Source organism: Solanum dulcamara, chromosome 8, assembly GCF_947179165.1.
Source record: "Solanum dulcamara chromosome 8, daSolDulc1.2, whole genome shotgun sequence".
NCBI classification, from domain to species: domain Eukaryota; kingdom Viridiplantae; phylum Streptophyta; class Magnoliopsida; order Solanales; family Solanaceae; genus Solanum; species Solanum dulcamara.
Genome location: NC_077244.1, coordinates 66,399,237 through 66,414,882, shown reverse-complemented (window position 1 = coordinate 66,414,882; position 15,646 = coordinate 66,399,237). Strand labels below are relative to the sequence as shown.

The window sequence follows — 15,646 nt, the reverse complement described above, 5'->3', positions numbered from 1 at the left end:
AATCATCTTTAATGTTCTTACCAATAATCCACAATGGTACTTTGTCAGATCCATCACCATTGCAACAGAGAGCAAGAGTAATTCTCTTTTTCTTTTTGCGACCTTCAAACTGCTTGGTAGCAAGTGAATGATCAGCTTCCAATCGGTAATAGTCCAGTTTCATCCATATTATAAATATCCTTCAATTCAAATTGATCTAGTTTTGACCGTATGCTAGGCAATTCATTTTCAATGTTCTCCATGATAACTGAACCATTTTCACCAAAATGTTTCTTAGACTTGATTTCGTATCTTGACTTGAAACGTTCTAACCAACCAGAAGAGAAGCTGAATTCTGGATTAGTTTCACCATACATTTTCAGGAAAAGATCTTTTGCTTTTCCTTGGATAATTTCCCCTGACATGTTCACTTTCTCTTGCATTTGAAGAAATCACTCACACAAAACTTTCTCTAAATCAGGGTATTTTGCCGGTTTATACCTCTTGACATCGTTATTTTTTATCTCATTTGACAAATACTTTGCCGACCTTTTGAGAGAGTGCGATATTGTTGATTGACTAATAGTCAAATCAAACTTTTGTTTCACCCATGCTTGCAAATTTTTTTGGCTAATAGTTGGATTCTCTTTCTTATGCTCACATATTGCGTTTCTTATTTTATTGGTTAAAGATGATTTTTGTACGTCTTTCAAATGATGAGAAGACATTATACTTAGATTATGATTTTTAAACATTTAGCTTTTTCTTTTTATAATTAATATAAAATCTCTTCATATTCTATATACATGAATACAATTAAAAACATTAAACTTCACTAAACTCGTTTAGCTTTCCTAGATTTAAATAATAAATATGCAAAGATTACACTTTTTAATTTCCGAGATTTTAACTTTTGAAATTCTTAATTCAAATTTTTTTTTTCTTTCTTATGCCACATACTGCAAAATACTCTCTAAAATAATAAATATTTATTTATCGATAAATAAATATTTTATGCATTTATCGATAAACTAATAATCTCAATAAATGAATATTTTTTTTTGGTTCAAGCATATGCATTTATAGAGGTTTTACTGTATATATAAAACATACTCTTTCTATTTTAATTTATTTATCCTATTTTCTTTTTCCGTCGTTTTAAAGAAAATGTCTTTTTTCTTTTTAGCAACTTTTTAATTTCTATTTTTCACATGACATATTTAAGACCACAAGATTAAAAGATATTTGAGTAAACTCTACTTATCTTTTAGTGTAAGGCCACAAGATTTAAAAGTTTCTTTACTTTTTTTAAACTCTTTGTCAAGTAAAAACAAACAATTAAATTAACGGAGAAGTACATTTTATATATAATAGTGTATATTTTTATATACATTTTAATAGCAAATATATTTATTTTTGGTTGACCAGCCAAATGTGTAATTTGCACAAATGCTTGTATTTTCTGTCCATGTTTGATCTATGTTTTACATTTGACTTGTTAATGCTTACCTCTCCATAACAGTCAAATATTTTTCATATTATATTATATTATATGTTCCCTAAATGCTATTATAATCAAAAGATATTGCAACAAATAATATTATTATAAAGAGTTTGCCAATCATGTTGAGGTGAGGTCCTATGCCCAGAGAAAATTGATGGTCTAAAGAGTAGATGTGTTGGTTTATTTATGTTGACTCGCACTTGTTCCTGCGCAAGTCACTTGTGTATTACTCCCTCCGCCAATTTAAGTGGCTGACACCTTTTCTATCAAACCCCTAAAATTTTGTTAGCACCTTTATATATTTTTGAAACAATTTAGCATTAAAATTCACATATCTTTCCCATGTAGATAATTTATTGCCGCATAAATATTTGAAACTTGTTTTAACCCACAAGATTTAACACCTCATTACCCTCAAATCTATATTCAATCAAACGTCACATAAACGGGGATAGGTGCAGATATGAGTAGATTGAAGGCTAATTTAAATAATAACATAGCCACCTCCATAATTCAGGAAGCAAACTTTGTACCATCAGACAAGATATGTATCAACATTTAATCATTTAAGTAAAGCCTGATTTGGATTACCCGCTGCAGGGAGAAAAAGTGGTAATATATGATCCAGCTCACATCCATAAAATCCTCATCAACAGGGCAACTCCTTCCTATGCTAAAGGGCTAAAAATAATAGAAGTGAATACAACTAGCAACCAAAATGATAAATCTAACCAATTACATCTCTACCAATATACTTTAAATTGAAAAAAAAAAAGAAAAAAAAAACTACCCAGAAATCTAGCACCACCATAACCAAGAAGCTATGACAGGCATCTGCAAGCTGCGCCTCTAGATTGTGCCAAACAGCAAATAGCACACAAGGGCATAGTAGGCACCACAGCCTCTTCAATGAGCCACAATGGGTCCAAAATTGAAAGTAGGCACTACAAGAAGAGCTCCACTATTACAAGATGTGCAGCAATCAATCAGTTTTTTCCCCTCGCACGCTTCTTTCCGCTCTTTGGCTCATTTTGTTGTTCCTTCGATGCACTAGAGAATTTCTCCTTGGTGATGCTATCAGGGTTTTTTGCTGAGTTAGTTGCTTTTTCCTTCTGGTTCCCACTCTCTTTAACCTTTGACGAACTAGATTTTAGCTTCTCCATACCATTGGCACTGGACTTGCCGCCACTTTGGGGGGTTTTAGTTTTGGACTTGCTGGCAGCTTTAACGGTTTCTTGCTTGGACTTGTCAGCAGTCGTTGATGGAGTATCTTGCCTGGACTTGGATTTGGGTGTACTAACATCTTTCGACCTGGCAGATGGCTTTTCAGCATCAACAGATTTGCCAGTGGTCTTTTTGGATTGGGCCCCAGACTTGCTGCTGGTTATGTCATCAGTTTTCCCGGCAGATTTTGAGGTGCCATCTTTCAAGTTGAGTTTACCCTTGGATTTCTGTCCAGATTTTGCGGTAGCATCTTTTGACTTGCTGCAAAAGGAGCCCCACCATTAAAACCATTAAGCTTCCAAAACGTCATGTTAATACGTCACAAACACATGGTTAAGGAGATTATACCAACCTTTTAGCTGAAGCCTCCATTTCGTGCTTCGGTGATGGTTCGGCAATTCTAGGTTTTTTCTTCTTATGACTGACATATAAAAGACAGTCAAAGTTACACAAAGAATAGTCGTACTGCTAGAATACTTTGAAATGGAATTTCAGTAGAATTTCAGTACTTCATTTAGAAGATTTCTGTCCTTTACATAAAACACAATGGATAGAATGAATGTTAAATATTATATTCCAAACATAATAACACAATGAATACAAACATCAAATTGAGTATTGGTCTCACTTTGCTCATCAAAGAAGAATTACGTGTAATAAAGGAAATCACTACCCACTCATACCAACATACTTGCCACTTCTCCAACAGTTGTTGCTAACAAGCAGAATATTAGGAAACAGAACAAGGAAATCAAGAAATAGCTATCATAACGCAGGCCAACAAAACCAAACCATATATACTCAAAAGTCAAAATAAAACAATTCACTACTAGAAGCACTTGGACTAAACACACACACACACACACATATATATTATACTATATATATATATAAATATGTATGTGTGTATTTTTCTCCTTTTGTGCCTTTTCCATTAAAGATTACACTTTATTTGTGCTTAAAGGCCCAATGGACCCTAAGAACTTTTTTGCTTAGCACTGCATGTATCACCAAAAAAAAAATTGAAGCTATAGACTGGACAAATATATCAAACCCTAATAACATCAAAGCTACACAAAAATAGAACAACAAAACAGCAATAAGAATCTCCAGGTGTTTCTTCAGTTGACATATTAGTAAGTGGCTAGAGTGGTAAATACACACGAAGGACAATCTTAGATGAAAAACTGCAGAAGGGTTTCAGAAAAGGAGATCTTCAGGTGAAAATAAATGCTTCAAAACCAAATAAGAAAATGGTGATAAATGGCCATGCTTACCTTTCAGAAGCTGCATCAGCACTTGCTACTTGCTCCTGTCAACAAATGCAGACTAATGTATCAAAGAAACACAACCATAATAAATGCAAATATAGTCAGTAACTAACCTCTTCTGACATATTATCATCTTCAACAAGTTCCCAGATTTCCTTCGAGAGATCTAGTTTTTCTGTCTCTCCATCAGTATAGTCAACCTAATAAGAAAATTTATATCAAACATAGGAGTGTTACATCAAAGGGAACAAATCCATTTCATGAAGCAGAAACAAACTGCACTCACTGTGAACTTCTTCTTCTTGGAATCATAATTGCTAGCCATCCCTTCATAAAATCTGTGACACACATCAGTATTAGCAAAAAATTCTACTTCATATCTTGAGGTATCCTCAACTTGCATTCTCATTTTCCAAGATGTATAACTATTCTTACCACGCATATTCAAGCAGACATAGGAATATCATTCCTAGGATATAACATACACTAATGCAGATAAAAATTGTCCCAACTAATACAGAGCTGGAGAACTTACTCAGTTACAGTGAACTCAATATGACAGTAATTCCAAACTATCAGGTCAGGAATGAGGAAGGGAAAAAAATTGTTCCGCAGCATAATAGAAGTAAGATGAACACTTACCTTTCATCTAATGGCCACCAAACTTTGATCTTTTTACCAACCAGGTTCTTATCACATAGCAGAGTCTCTGTTACCTGTCAAGTAATAGCAGTATAACAGCACTGTGCGATTAGGTATTTCTCTCCCAGTCAAACCCCTGATTAATCACACAGGAGTTACTCTAGAAGCTAAGAGCATTTAGTCTAAATAAAACAGTTCGTCAAGATAGCTTTCTTTGAGGGGAAAAAAAAAGAGGACAGAATGGCATTTGCTTTCGTCAAGATAGCTTTCTTAGCGCATTAAATGTAGACAAGCAATCAAAAAAATGGCTTAGAATGTCAGTAACACAGAAGAGGACAGAATGGGAAATAAGGCAGTAATGCCCTGTCAAAAGGAAGGAGGGAAAAAGAGTAGAAAGCTTTTGCATTCACAGTCAACAAGATTAAGGTGGCATTTGCTTTTGGCATTAGTTGTTTCCAAATATCAATGTTAGTTTATGGAACAAGCAGCTGTTAAAAACACACAAATCTATTTTCAATTTTTCAAATTAGTTGTTCTGTTTTCATTTTAAAAAAAATGCGATAACAGATGTATACTAGCACTGAACATGTTGCAACATAGGGTAATTTGATACAAACTTGCTATAACCACTATTGGCTTTTATAATAATAATCAATTGGAAGAACTGATCAACTAAAAACAATTTTCAATTTCAAAATAGAAGCAGTATAGCACAGAACAATAGAACATTAGTATCCAAGCAAACGCAGGATAAAATGGGTAAAACTTGACAGTAATTTGAAATGCATACCCTGTCCTTGCCTGAAGAAGGCTTTTTCTTTGCACTTGTCGTGTGAGTTTCATCTTCATCACTTACATGTTTAGTAGAGTTATCAGGAGACTCTGGCGTAGGCACTCTCTTCTGCACAACTTGCCTACTCCCCTGCACAAAGAAATAATAACTGATGAGACAGACATGGAAGGTCTTGGTAAGTCTAACTCGGAAGTGAAGCCGAACAAAGCTCAATTGTAAAAATTGCACGAACAGGAAATAGCATATCACAACAGTATCTAGAATAAAATATGCATTATACATGAAACCAATAATGTTAAATGCTTACCCTGCCCTTGCTTGAAGAACGTTTTCTCTTTGCAGTAGTCCTTGGAATTTCCTCTTCATTATCTTCATCATGTTTAACAGAGTGATCAGGAGACTCTTGTGAAGGTAACTTTTCCTGCACAGTGAAATTGACTACTAATAAGATGTGCATGGACATATAGATAGTCCAACAGGAAGATGAAGTTACACTGAGAGGAGATAAATTATTGAACATCATATTAACTAAAAGATTTAGCAAGTTTTTACCAGAATAGCTTTTCCATGTCCACGCTTTTTGCCATCTTCCTTATTTCTCACAGATGAACCAACCTGACCCTTATTTTTGGTATCAACCTTCTTACCCGACTTCTGATTTTTAGCCTCCGTATCACTGGTGGATCCACCTTTCTCCTTACGACAAGGCTCTAAAGGAGTTTTCTTCAAAGGGCGCCTCACCTGTTTAACCTCCAAGTCACTTCCAGCTTCAAATTCCTTCTTAGACACACTGTCTTCTTGATTTAAGCTGTCCTCCTTTGGCCGACCACCCTTCTTCGGTGCACTCTCTTCAGGAAGGCTCTGACCTGGGGATAAAGGAGCAATATTCACAACTTCCTCCTCAGATTCTTTGGGTGCAAAGTGTTGATTAGTTTCTGGTTCCTTCTCCAACGAGTTGGACTGCTCAACTGCTGGATCTTCAGCAGCTGAACTTTGGTCATCTTTGTTTTGATCATTCTGATGATCTTGAAGCTTCTCAGCTTCTTTTTCACTTTCTTCAGGAGCTTGGTGAGAAGATTCTGCTGAGTTTATTGAAGAGATTGTCTTCTTTCCTCTTTTCTTAGTGGGTTGTTCTGACTTGGGCTCTGACTTTGTAGACTTTTCAACCCTTGAATCATCAGATTCAGATTTGGATGGTATCTTTGAAGCATCATGGAGATCCACCTCATCATGATCTCCAGCGTTCATCAAGGATTCTGTTTCAGCAGCCAATCCCACATCCTCCAAACTAACACCATTACTTGTGATCGATTTGGGAGATTCATTCACAGCAGGATCAATATCTTCCGAACATGCCTCCTCCCTTGCGCTCTCAGCCACCTGAATAAACAAGAAAAGTTTCCAACTAAATACCTTTAACTGACTCAGCCAGCCAAGGGAGATTGCACGCCATAAGCATACTATGGTGCTAACATGTTCAATTCAACTCCACACTATCCAGTACAGATATCAAAGACATTGCTCGTTCCTAAGGGTGTTATTCATTGATTTACCAACACAAGAAACTGACCCATTTAGACACTATTTGGTTGAAGATGAAAATATGAGTATCTGATGTTGAATTTGAACACAATAATGAAGTTGCAATTTTGTAATTTCACTTGCGGAGAAAATTGAAGTTTTGTAAGAGAACCCATGATTTCACTTCAAATACTCAAAACAAGTTACTCAACAACAACAACATACCCAGTAAAATCCCACAACTCAAACAAGTTACTCAAGTTCAAAATTTCTATTTTAGGTGGAGTTGAGATGGTGAAAAAAATTGTAACACAAACATTGACTTGCAAATAATATTTCATTATTTCGCAAGTTTTATATGTCCAACAACAACTAGATAATATACAAACCACATGCCTGGCCTGCTTCGACTGAAGATGCGGTAGCCACTTTGCTCCCACCATCCTAAATAGGACAAGGATTCAGAGGCAATGTAAGACAAAGTTAAGTAAAAAGTTCTGGGAAAATCACTAAAGAAAGTTAACCAAAGCCTCACACCTGAGTTGCCTGAGCAGCCTCTGGAAGTTCAGCCAACTTGGTTTCAGTGACCTTGAAAACACATCAATATCAAATCTCTAGAGAGGGTTATAAGGGTAATTTACATTGTTAGCAGTAATAAATAGCATCAGACCTTCAAGTCGTTCTAGATCAAAAATATTTGCAACAATATCAAGTCAGAACCAATAAATTCGCAAAAAAAAAATGGAATCAATTCCTGATGTGTGACAGGTTGACATGGGAAAGACAGCGAAGTAGATTTTTCGTCTGACAAACATATAAAATTTAAAATGGATGTAACCAAATGTTCAATCACTATAACAAGTGAAATGGCCACATTCAATATGAGGAAAGGAAAAAAGTTGGGCATGCTTTGCAGCCCGTCTATCGCCAAGAGCCATGCATAAGTAGCTATCCCTTCTCAATGCTTAGCAAGCTATTAATTCTCTTTCTGAATGCAAAATATCTAGATATCTTCCAACAGAACAACAGAATTTATTGTAGTCAGGCCAGTTTTGGGGAGAAACATCAAGATATATACTCTTCCAACAAATCCGTCTCCACGCATGCACAAATTGAAGCAGAGCGCAAACAAGGGAAGAAGCACAAGTACTGTCTGTAAAGAAACTAACAAACCTATGAGGGTCCTTAATTATACACACACAGGAGGAGCAAAGAAAATGCATATAACGTTTAGACAGGGATAGGAAAGAGACGTTTTAACTTGATGAACATCAACATGTCATCACCACTATCAAGGCAGCAGATATTAGCTAAACCCACGACTTAAACATGAGTAAGGTTATTATCTTAGTTTCCCTAGATTATGCAGGAACATATAGATGTGACGTTAGACTTAATGTCCATCTATACAGATGGTAGTCCAGTAGCAGAAGTTCAGAAACAAAATAGAAGTGAAGGTTCACTAACCAATTGGTCCTTAGGAGCACTGTCATTAATACCATCAACAGCTGAAAGAGTCCCTTCGAACACTGAAGTAACAATTTTATTGTACTCGTTTAAAGAGATTTGCAACGATTCTACTGCTTGAGACAAGTAAGGCTTAAGCTTTGCTGCACAGTTTGCAAATACTGTCTCTCCCAACCTTTTAGCAATTGGTGTGACCTCCTGAAACAAAACTATTAATATCTAGCACTATCACGAGACTAGAGAGACCTAAGAGGTATAAAACATTAAAAAAAAAATAACATCATCTCATCAACCACAATATACCTCATTGTCCTTTTTAACACTAGCCAATAGAGGGGTAAGCAATTCCAAGGATACTTCTTCACTTTCTTCGAGCACAAGAGTCATGATTGTTGCCATGGATGAAAAAACAATCTCAGGGTGATCCTCTCTGAAAGTGAAATCAACGAATGAACAAGAGATTCATTATTACAAGCTAACATGTTCAATAGGAATTAGCATACAAAATAATAAGAAAGATCAAGAGCCTCAGATGTGGAAGAGAACATAGGCCACAGCATTGCAACTATTTCATAGATTTCAATCAAGCATCATCCAGTTAAACCAGTGCAGCAAGTAATTCATTAGTAAGTTCACTATCAATCCAAAAGCAAGCACTAGGGCAAGCATGGTTATGAATGTATTGGCAGAGGGGTTACTTTTCATATATGTACACTTTTGAAAGAAAAATCACACCGTGCATTCGGGTTTCAAATATCTTTTAGATGCAAAACCTACCAACTTGCTACTGTTTTATATATAGCTACCAAGAGAGTGTTTAACAAACTTTTGGATAAGCTTTAAAACATTTTCTGGAGGAAAAGAAAAACATGTTCAACGGATTTGTTGTTTCCAGAAGTTCATTTTATTTAAATAAGAAAACTAGATAAGTACCCACAGAGACAACTTTTAACCCAAAAATTTTTCGCTGGTGAATCACCAGTTAAGTATCTTCCAACTCTGTAATTCTGGCATATCACTTATCAGTAAAAAATATCTTTTAAGAGCTAGGAGTAAATCATTTCAATGAACTCCTAAAAGTTGATCAAATTGGATATAGATAACAAAAACAAGTAACCAACAGATCTCCTCATGTCTGCTCAACAATCACATTAATCAAACTGAAACCCCAGTACAGGGGCACCCAAGTGATGAATTCTATTAGCACCGCAAGAAATCCAAAAGCATATAAATTTAAGAGAACACTATACGAGCGGCAAAAATTTCAGATTTTTGTTTCGAGAATGATATCAGTATATTCAGCCATATTTACAGTTCAAAAAAATTGCAAAGCCCTTTTCATCTTACAAGGATTCTAGAAAGTCTAGTAAAGTTTCAAATCATAATTTCAGATATAATCTCAAATCCATGCAAATTCAATAACTTGCAAGTACAGCCTCTATCTTGTAAATTATGCTCGGCGTTGCTTGGAAAGAAGACTTCTTAACTAGAAGCTTCACTTAAAAATATAACCAAACATGAGAAGCTCACAATCTCATAAATCTAAATCACATTTTGATGGAATGTAAGAGAACACTCCAAGTTGAGCTTTATCAAAAAAATAAAATCAAGGTTCGGATTGAAGATATCTTCTAAAGAAGAAGAAACACAACATACCAGAAATCTTTAACCAAACATTTTTTATGAAGAAATCTGTAACCAAACATTATAGAAACAAAATTACTGTTGAACTAAGATATATCAATAATACCTTATAGTTTTAAGGAAGTGCTGAAACATCTCAGTAATGAGTCTATCACATTCTAGATCCAGCATGACAACACATGACCTGACCTTGGCCACTGTCTCAAGGATCATCACCCTCTTATTATACGATCTGCTGGACTGGTCATTCAAATTCTCGAAGGACGATACAATTAATTGAAAGACATCCTGTATCAAACAAATGGAATGTTATTGAAGGGCTGACATAAGGAAGAACAATGAGAAATCAAACATCTCATACCTTCATTTTGTCATCATCATATGGAGCGTCAGGTGCAGTAATTCTAGTTATCTCGCTAATACAAGAAGCAACTGCGACCTTCACATCAACATCAGAATGCATCAAGAGATCATTTGCAACCAGCGACTTCATCAAGGGAGAAAGTGCATCATGCATTGATTTCGCCGGTGATTGCTCCACTTTTGACAGGGAAGACTCTACTTGCTTAAAGCACAGGAAACCAAAAGTATATTAAGATTAGGCAAGCAGAAGACGGTGCATGAGTTTCAGCGAATGAAATTGTATGCTATTTGCAAAATTAACTGTAAAACAAAAAATCTGCATAAACTAACAGTCGTAATTAACTTCTGTTTTGTTTTTACCAAAAGTATCCATTGATAGATGAGCAATGTAAGAAATATCCTTAATGATAGTTAAGAGTAAATTCAAAAAAAAAGTCAGCAAATGTAAAGGACCTGTAAAGTCAATAAAAGTTTCCAGCTCCAAAACATTTGCTGTGGTTATGGTACACCAAAAACTAAGCAAGAATATACACTTGAACTCATGATTAACTACATTTCCTTTTTTAAGTTCAAAAAACTTATCATTTCTTTTTCTCCTGTAACCAACCATACTACTGCAGGGATAAAATTCCAAACAAGTTTTAGAAAAAAAAATCTCAAACTAGGAGTCAATGACCCACTTAAAGAAAAGGGGAAAAAACAAGGGCCAACTTGATCCTCTTTACTAAAGATCATGTTAGGGTACCTCATAGAGTCTCACACGTTGATGAAGTGGTGACAATTAGCTGGCACCAATTGTATCTGCACAGGCTAAAGGTTTTTGTATTTTCCTAGGAGAATTATGACAGCATAAAATCACACAAGCCAAATCTTCTAAACAATAATCTAAAGGACATAATTTGGCAGATTCATAAAATCTCTCATTTGCATAACCAGAATATGTGATCTGCAACTGCAAGTTATCAAGGATATTCCAGGAAACTCATGGTTCCAAAATTTGGAATTGTTACTATTTATCATTTTGTAACCAGGAACATGAAGATGCACTGTCAGATTTCCTCTAAAACAAAAATGACAATTGACTTATGAGATTGTTAAACACAAATCCATGCATACAAACTTTCACTAGGGAAAGACACCCACCAAAAGGTAGCTTATTTCATTGTGGCTTCTCAATTAGGAGGAGGAGGAGGGGGGGTTAAATCAATAAACCATAATGCTTCTAGATAGTTTAAACCAGACTCATTAAAAAGAGTCGGCCACTTAATAGGAAAAGATGAAAAACTACCAGCAGGCAGCATATGAAGAGAAACTCCTTACCAAAAGATATGCAAAAATATCTCCAAATAGGCACAGATAACAAATATCAAAATAAATTTACAAGAAACACCAGGAAAGGGAGGAAATTTTAAAAGCAGTAGTTTCAATAAGCAGGATAGTTCAACTAAATGGCAAATTGAAACATCAAGAATTTAATGTGAAGAAAAGTAAAGGACTTACATCAAACAAATGGAAAGGAAGAGTTTATCAAGTGTAGACTAGAAAGTATGGCAAGCACACAGAGTGGAGGATAATGAATAAAGAAAAGGTATTTAATCATATTTTGAATAATTAAAAGTTGTTAATGTTAATTCATTATCAAAATAAATTAAAAGTTGATAACAGTGTTCAAGTGCTCTATATATAGTAAGAATTAGAATATTGTCGTAGGAACTGACATCTTCTACATCACAAGAAAGAGAAGCTACAACACAGCAACATAAACAATGTAATCCCACAAGTGGTGTGGGGGGGGGGTATATGTGTATGTAGACTCGCTACTAACGTGGGAAGGTGTTGGTAAGGCTGTTACCAATAAAGAAAGGCTTTAAATCATATTTTGAATAACTAAAAGTTGAAATTCATAGCAGTGCTCAACAGGGGCATAGCTACGGTGGTGCTAGGGTAATCAGCAGAACACCCTTAGCCTTAAATATTAGCTTATATTCATATATTTAGAATTTTGAACACCCTTTGACACAACCGAGAGCAGTAGCTCAGCGGTCAATGGTGTGCACAGAGCTCCCTGACGCGGAATGCTCAGGTTTGATTCCCTGAGTCCACACATAGTTTTATTATTTTATAGCCTTCCAGTTTTTTCTTTAAATCTATGCCTAATTAGCTCTCAAGTAAAGCAAATATCACACACAAAAAAATTAGAAACTCTGCCCGAAAATTACTTAAGAGAAACATCTTAGACAATTCGAAGTAACCAAAAAAAGCCTAAATAGAAACATCTAAATAAGATACCTAAAAAAGCCTAAATAGAAAAATCAAAATAAAATCCCATTAATCACAGCATATCAATATATACCAAAACAGGCACACAACAAAAAAGAATATATAGAAAATAAATTCACAAGAAAAATACCAAAAAATAAACAAGGGCTTACGTCAAGCAAACGGAGGAGTTCATCAAGTGAAGAAGGAGGCTCAATCAGCTTCTTCCCAGCATCCGAAATCTGCTCTTCAAGCTCTTTATTCAAAGGCGCCATCGCTTCCGTTCTCTGTTCAAAATCTTCTAACAAAATCCAAGATTTATAACCTAAAAACACTCCTCACACCATCAAACACCCGAGAAAACACAAATCGAAAACCTAGAAAGAGCAATTCGTTCGCGTTTAGCAGAGGCAAAAGGGATCTTGTGAAACCCTAGAAGAACGAGTGACCTTTTTTTTTTTTTTGAGTGGTAGAAATATACAGATGGGCTTTTTTTCGCTTTTTATATTTTTAATTTCTGTTCTTTTTCGGAAAGATAATAAATGGTGTAAATTTAAAGGGTTGAATTTATGGAGAGCTTTTGTTGTTGGAAAATAAAAAGTAATGAGAATCCCGCTAATGGTCGGAATTATGTGGAGTCATTGAATTTGAGTTTAATTTTGAATTTCAAGTCCGCCAATTAGAATTTGAGGAACGTGGCATTTTCTCCATTTGTGAAATGCCCCAATACCGTCTTAATGTTATGTTTTTTTTGGAAAAAAAATAAACTCTAATTGTTATTGTTAGTAGTAGTAGTTAATAAACTTTTACAAGTTTTAATAAATTCCAATTCATTTACTTTATATAATGCGTATGAAGAGAGGTAAAAGTAGAAGTAGGTAGAAAAAGCATTAGAAAGAGGTGATTAGATAAAATATGGAGCGTCTTAAGATTATCGAAGACATAATCTTAGATGACGGAGTATGGAGGTTGCCTAAGTATGAAGTGTTGTCTTGATTTTTGAAGTGTTGTGTCTTATTCATATAGTGTATTGCTTTTGATATCACTATTACTTGTTGTTTATTGTATTCAGGTTATCGCATTATTTTGTGGTTGTTATCATCTCTTTATTAGTTATTTTGTTTTTCTCTATGTTGCTTTCCCTTTTCATACTTACTTTGATATGTTGTACTCAGGTTGAGGGTCCTTCGAAAATAATTTTTTTTACCTCCACAAAGTAAACTTATAATTTATATACATTCTAACATCTTCAAATTTTACTTGTGAAATTTTACTGAATATCTCTTTGTTTGTTGTATATTTTTATCGGACTATTGACAATCGCTTTGTAAAAATAAATATGTTGAGATGCAACGTCGATCACATTAGGTGAGGACATTTTTCGTGGCGGAGCTTGAAATAGAGGTAAGACTTTCAGTGAAAGTCTTTGTGCTTAAGCAGTCATTTATTAATTTATCCTCAGTATACAAAAAAAATGATTGATCTATCTACATAAGGAAAACGACTTTTTTTAAAACTTATTTGTAGTTTGTCATAAGCTATTTTTGAAAATGAATAAGATTACAATCATTATCATAATCAGATAAATATTTTCATTCAAGTGAATATAGAGAACATTTTTCACATTATTATATTACATTGTGATGTAGTTATCTGTCACGACCTAACCCCGTGGGCCGTGACTAGTGTCCGAATTGGACACTCGTATACACACCTATTATCTATAGTCAATCGACAATTAAACATGATATAGAATTTATACAGGCAGCACATTGTCTCAAATTGTCACTTATATATATACCAAAATCACCTATCTCGTGGGGAGTCTTAATTGTCAAAAATACGATAACATAATACGTAAGCCGACAAGGCTTCCACTCCGAATGTAAACGTCCAAAAACATAAGTCATACTAGTACACCGGACAACATCTATATACAACTCACTCATGTGTCTACAGACCTCTAAGAGGATTAACAATAGCATATGACGGGACAGGGCCCCGTCGTACCCCTAAATACACAAATATATACATTATAAGGATTAGTACCAAAAGTTCAGGCTCCGAGACAATGGAGCACTTCAAACCCGTTGAGTAGAATCCTAAGCTGGCGGCTCTCCAAAATGAGTATCTGTACCTGCGGGCATAAAGCGCAGCCCCCCAAAGAAAGGGGGTCAGTACGACACATGTACTGAGTATATAAGCATAAAATACCGTAAGAAAAATCATAGCTAAAGTAGAGGTTGCATGAGACAAGTATGATACTCAAGAAGTCACTGTACCTGTACCTTATGAAATAAAGTCATGCATGCTTATATCATATATCATATTTAGGGACTCGGTGAATCTGTCGTATACATACATATCATATTCAGCCCATCATGGGCTCGGCACCATCATCATGTCATCATGTCATATCATCATATACATATATACCGTACCCGGCCCTTTATTGAGGGACTCAGTGAATTATGTAGTGAAACTGTGCACGAATACATATCCGGCCCGGGACTCGGTGAAAGATACATTAAGACATGCATAAGTAGAGTAGTGAGTAACCGTATGCATTTAAATCATCATTTGAGACTCAATATAATAATTCAAATGAACCATCATTTGAAAATCAAGACAATATTCATTTCAAGTAACCTCTGATTGACATTATAAATTACAACAACAACAACAACAAAACCAGTATAATCCCATAATGTGGGGTCTGGGGAGAGTAGAGTGTACGCAGACCTAACCTCCACCTTGAAAGGTAGGGCGACTATTTCCGAAAGACCCTCGGCTTTAAGAGAGGACAAGATAAAAGGTCAGATAGGGGAAATCATATAGAAAACAAGATGAAAACAGGAATAGCAAAAGGGAAAATCGTGGTAGAGTGGTGCGGGAAGAAAGAGGCATTAACTATAATAAATAAATAAGATAAGATAAGATAGATAAGACAGTCAAAGTACAACAGCGCCACAACTATAA

The 15,646-nt window shown here is 35.1% G+C and overlaps 1 protein-coding gene across 2 annotated transcripts; it reads right to left on the bottom strand.

Moving 5' to 3' along the window:
• Positions 1 to 2,048: 2,048 nt before the first annotated feature.
• On the bottom strand, positions 2,049 to 13,190 carry LOC129901613 (sister chromatid cohesion protein PDS5 homolog C-like). Of its 2 annotated transcripts, none has more exons than XM_055976858.1 (16): positions 12,841 to 13,190; positions 10,407 to 10,610; positions 10,152 to 10,333; positions 8,705 to 8,831; positions 8,402 to 8,599; positions 7,472 to 7,522; positions 7,331 to 7,378; positions 5,966 to 6,793; positions 5,721 to 5,834; positions 5,411 to 5,542; positions 4,621 to 4,694; positions 4,265 to 4,316; positions 4,092 to 4,178; positions 3,985 to 4,019; positions 3,060 to 3,128; positions 2,049 to 2,968 (listed from the first exon to the last, which is right to left on the bottom strand). In XM_055976858.1, the coding sequence occupies exons 1-16, from the start codon at positions 12,940 to 12,942 to the stop codon at positions 2,470 to 2,472; spliced, it is 2,802 nt and encodes a 933-aa protein (XP_055832833.1). In that variant the 5' UTR covers positions 12,943 to 13,190; the 3' UTR covers positions 2,049 to 2,469. The 2 variants fall into 2 exon arrangements, with proteins under 2 accessions (XP_055832833.1, XP_055832835.1); XM_055976860.1 differs by having other exon boundaries at positions 7,472 to 7,507.
• Positions 13,191 to 15,646: the final 2,456 nt, after the last annotated feature.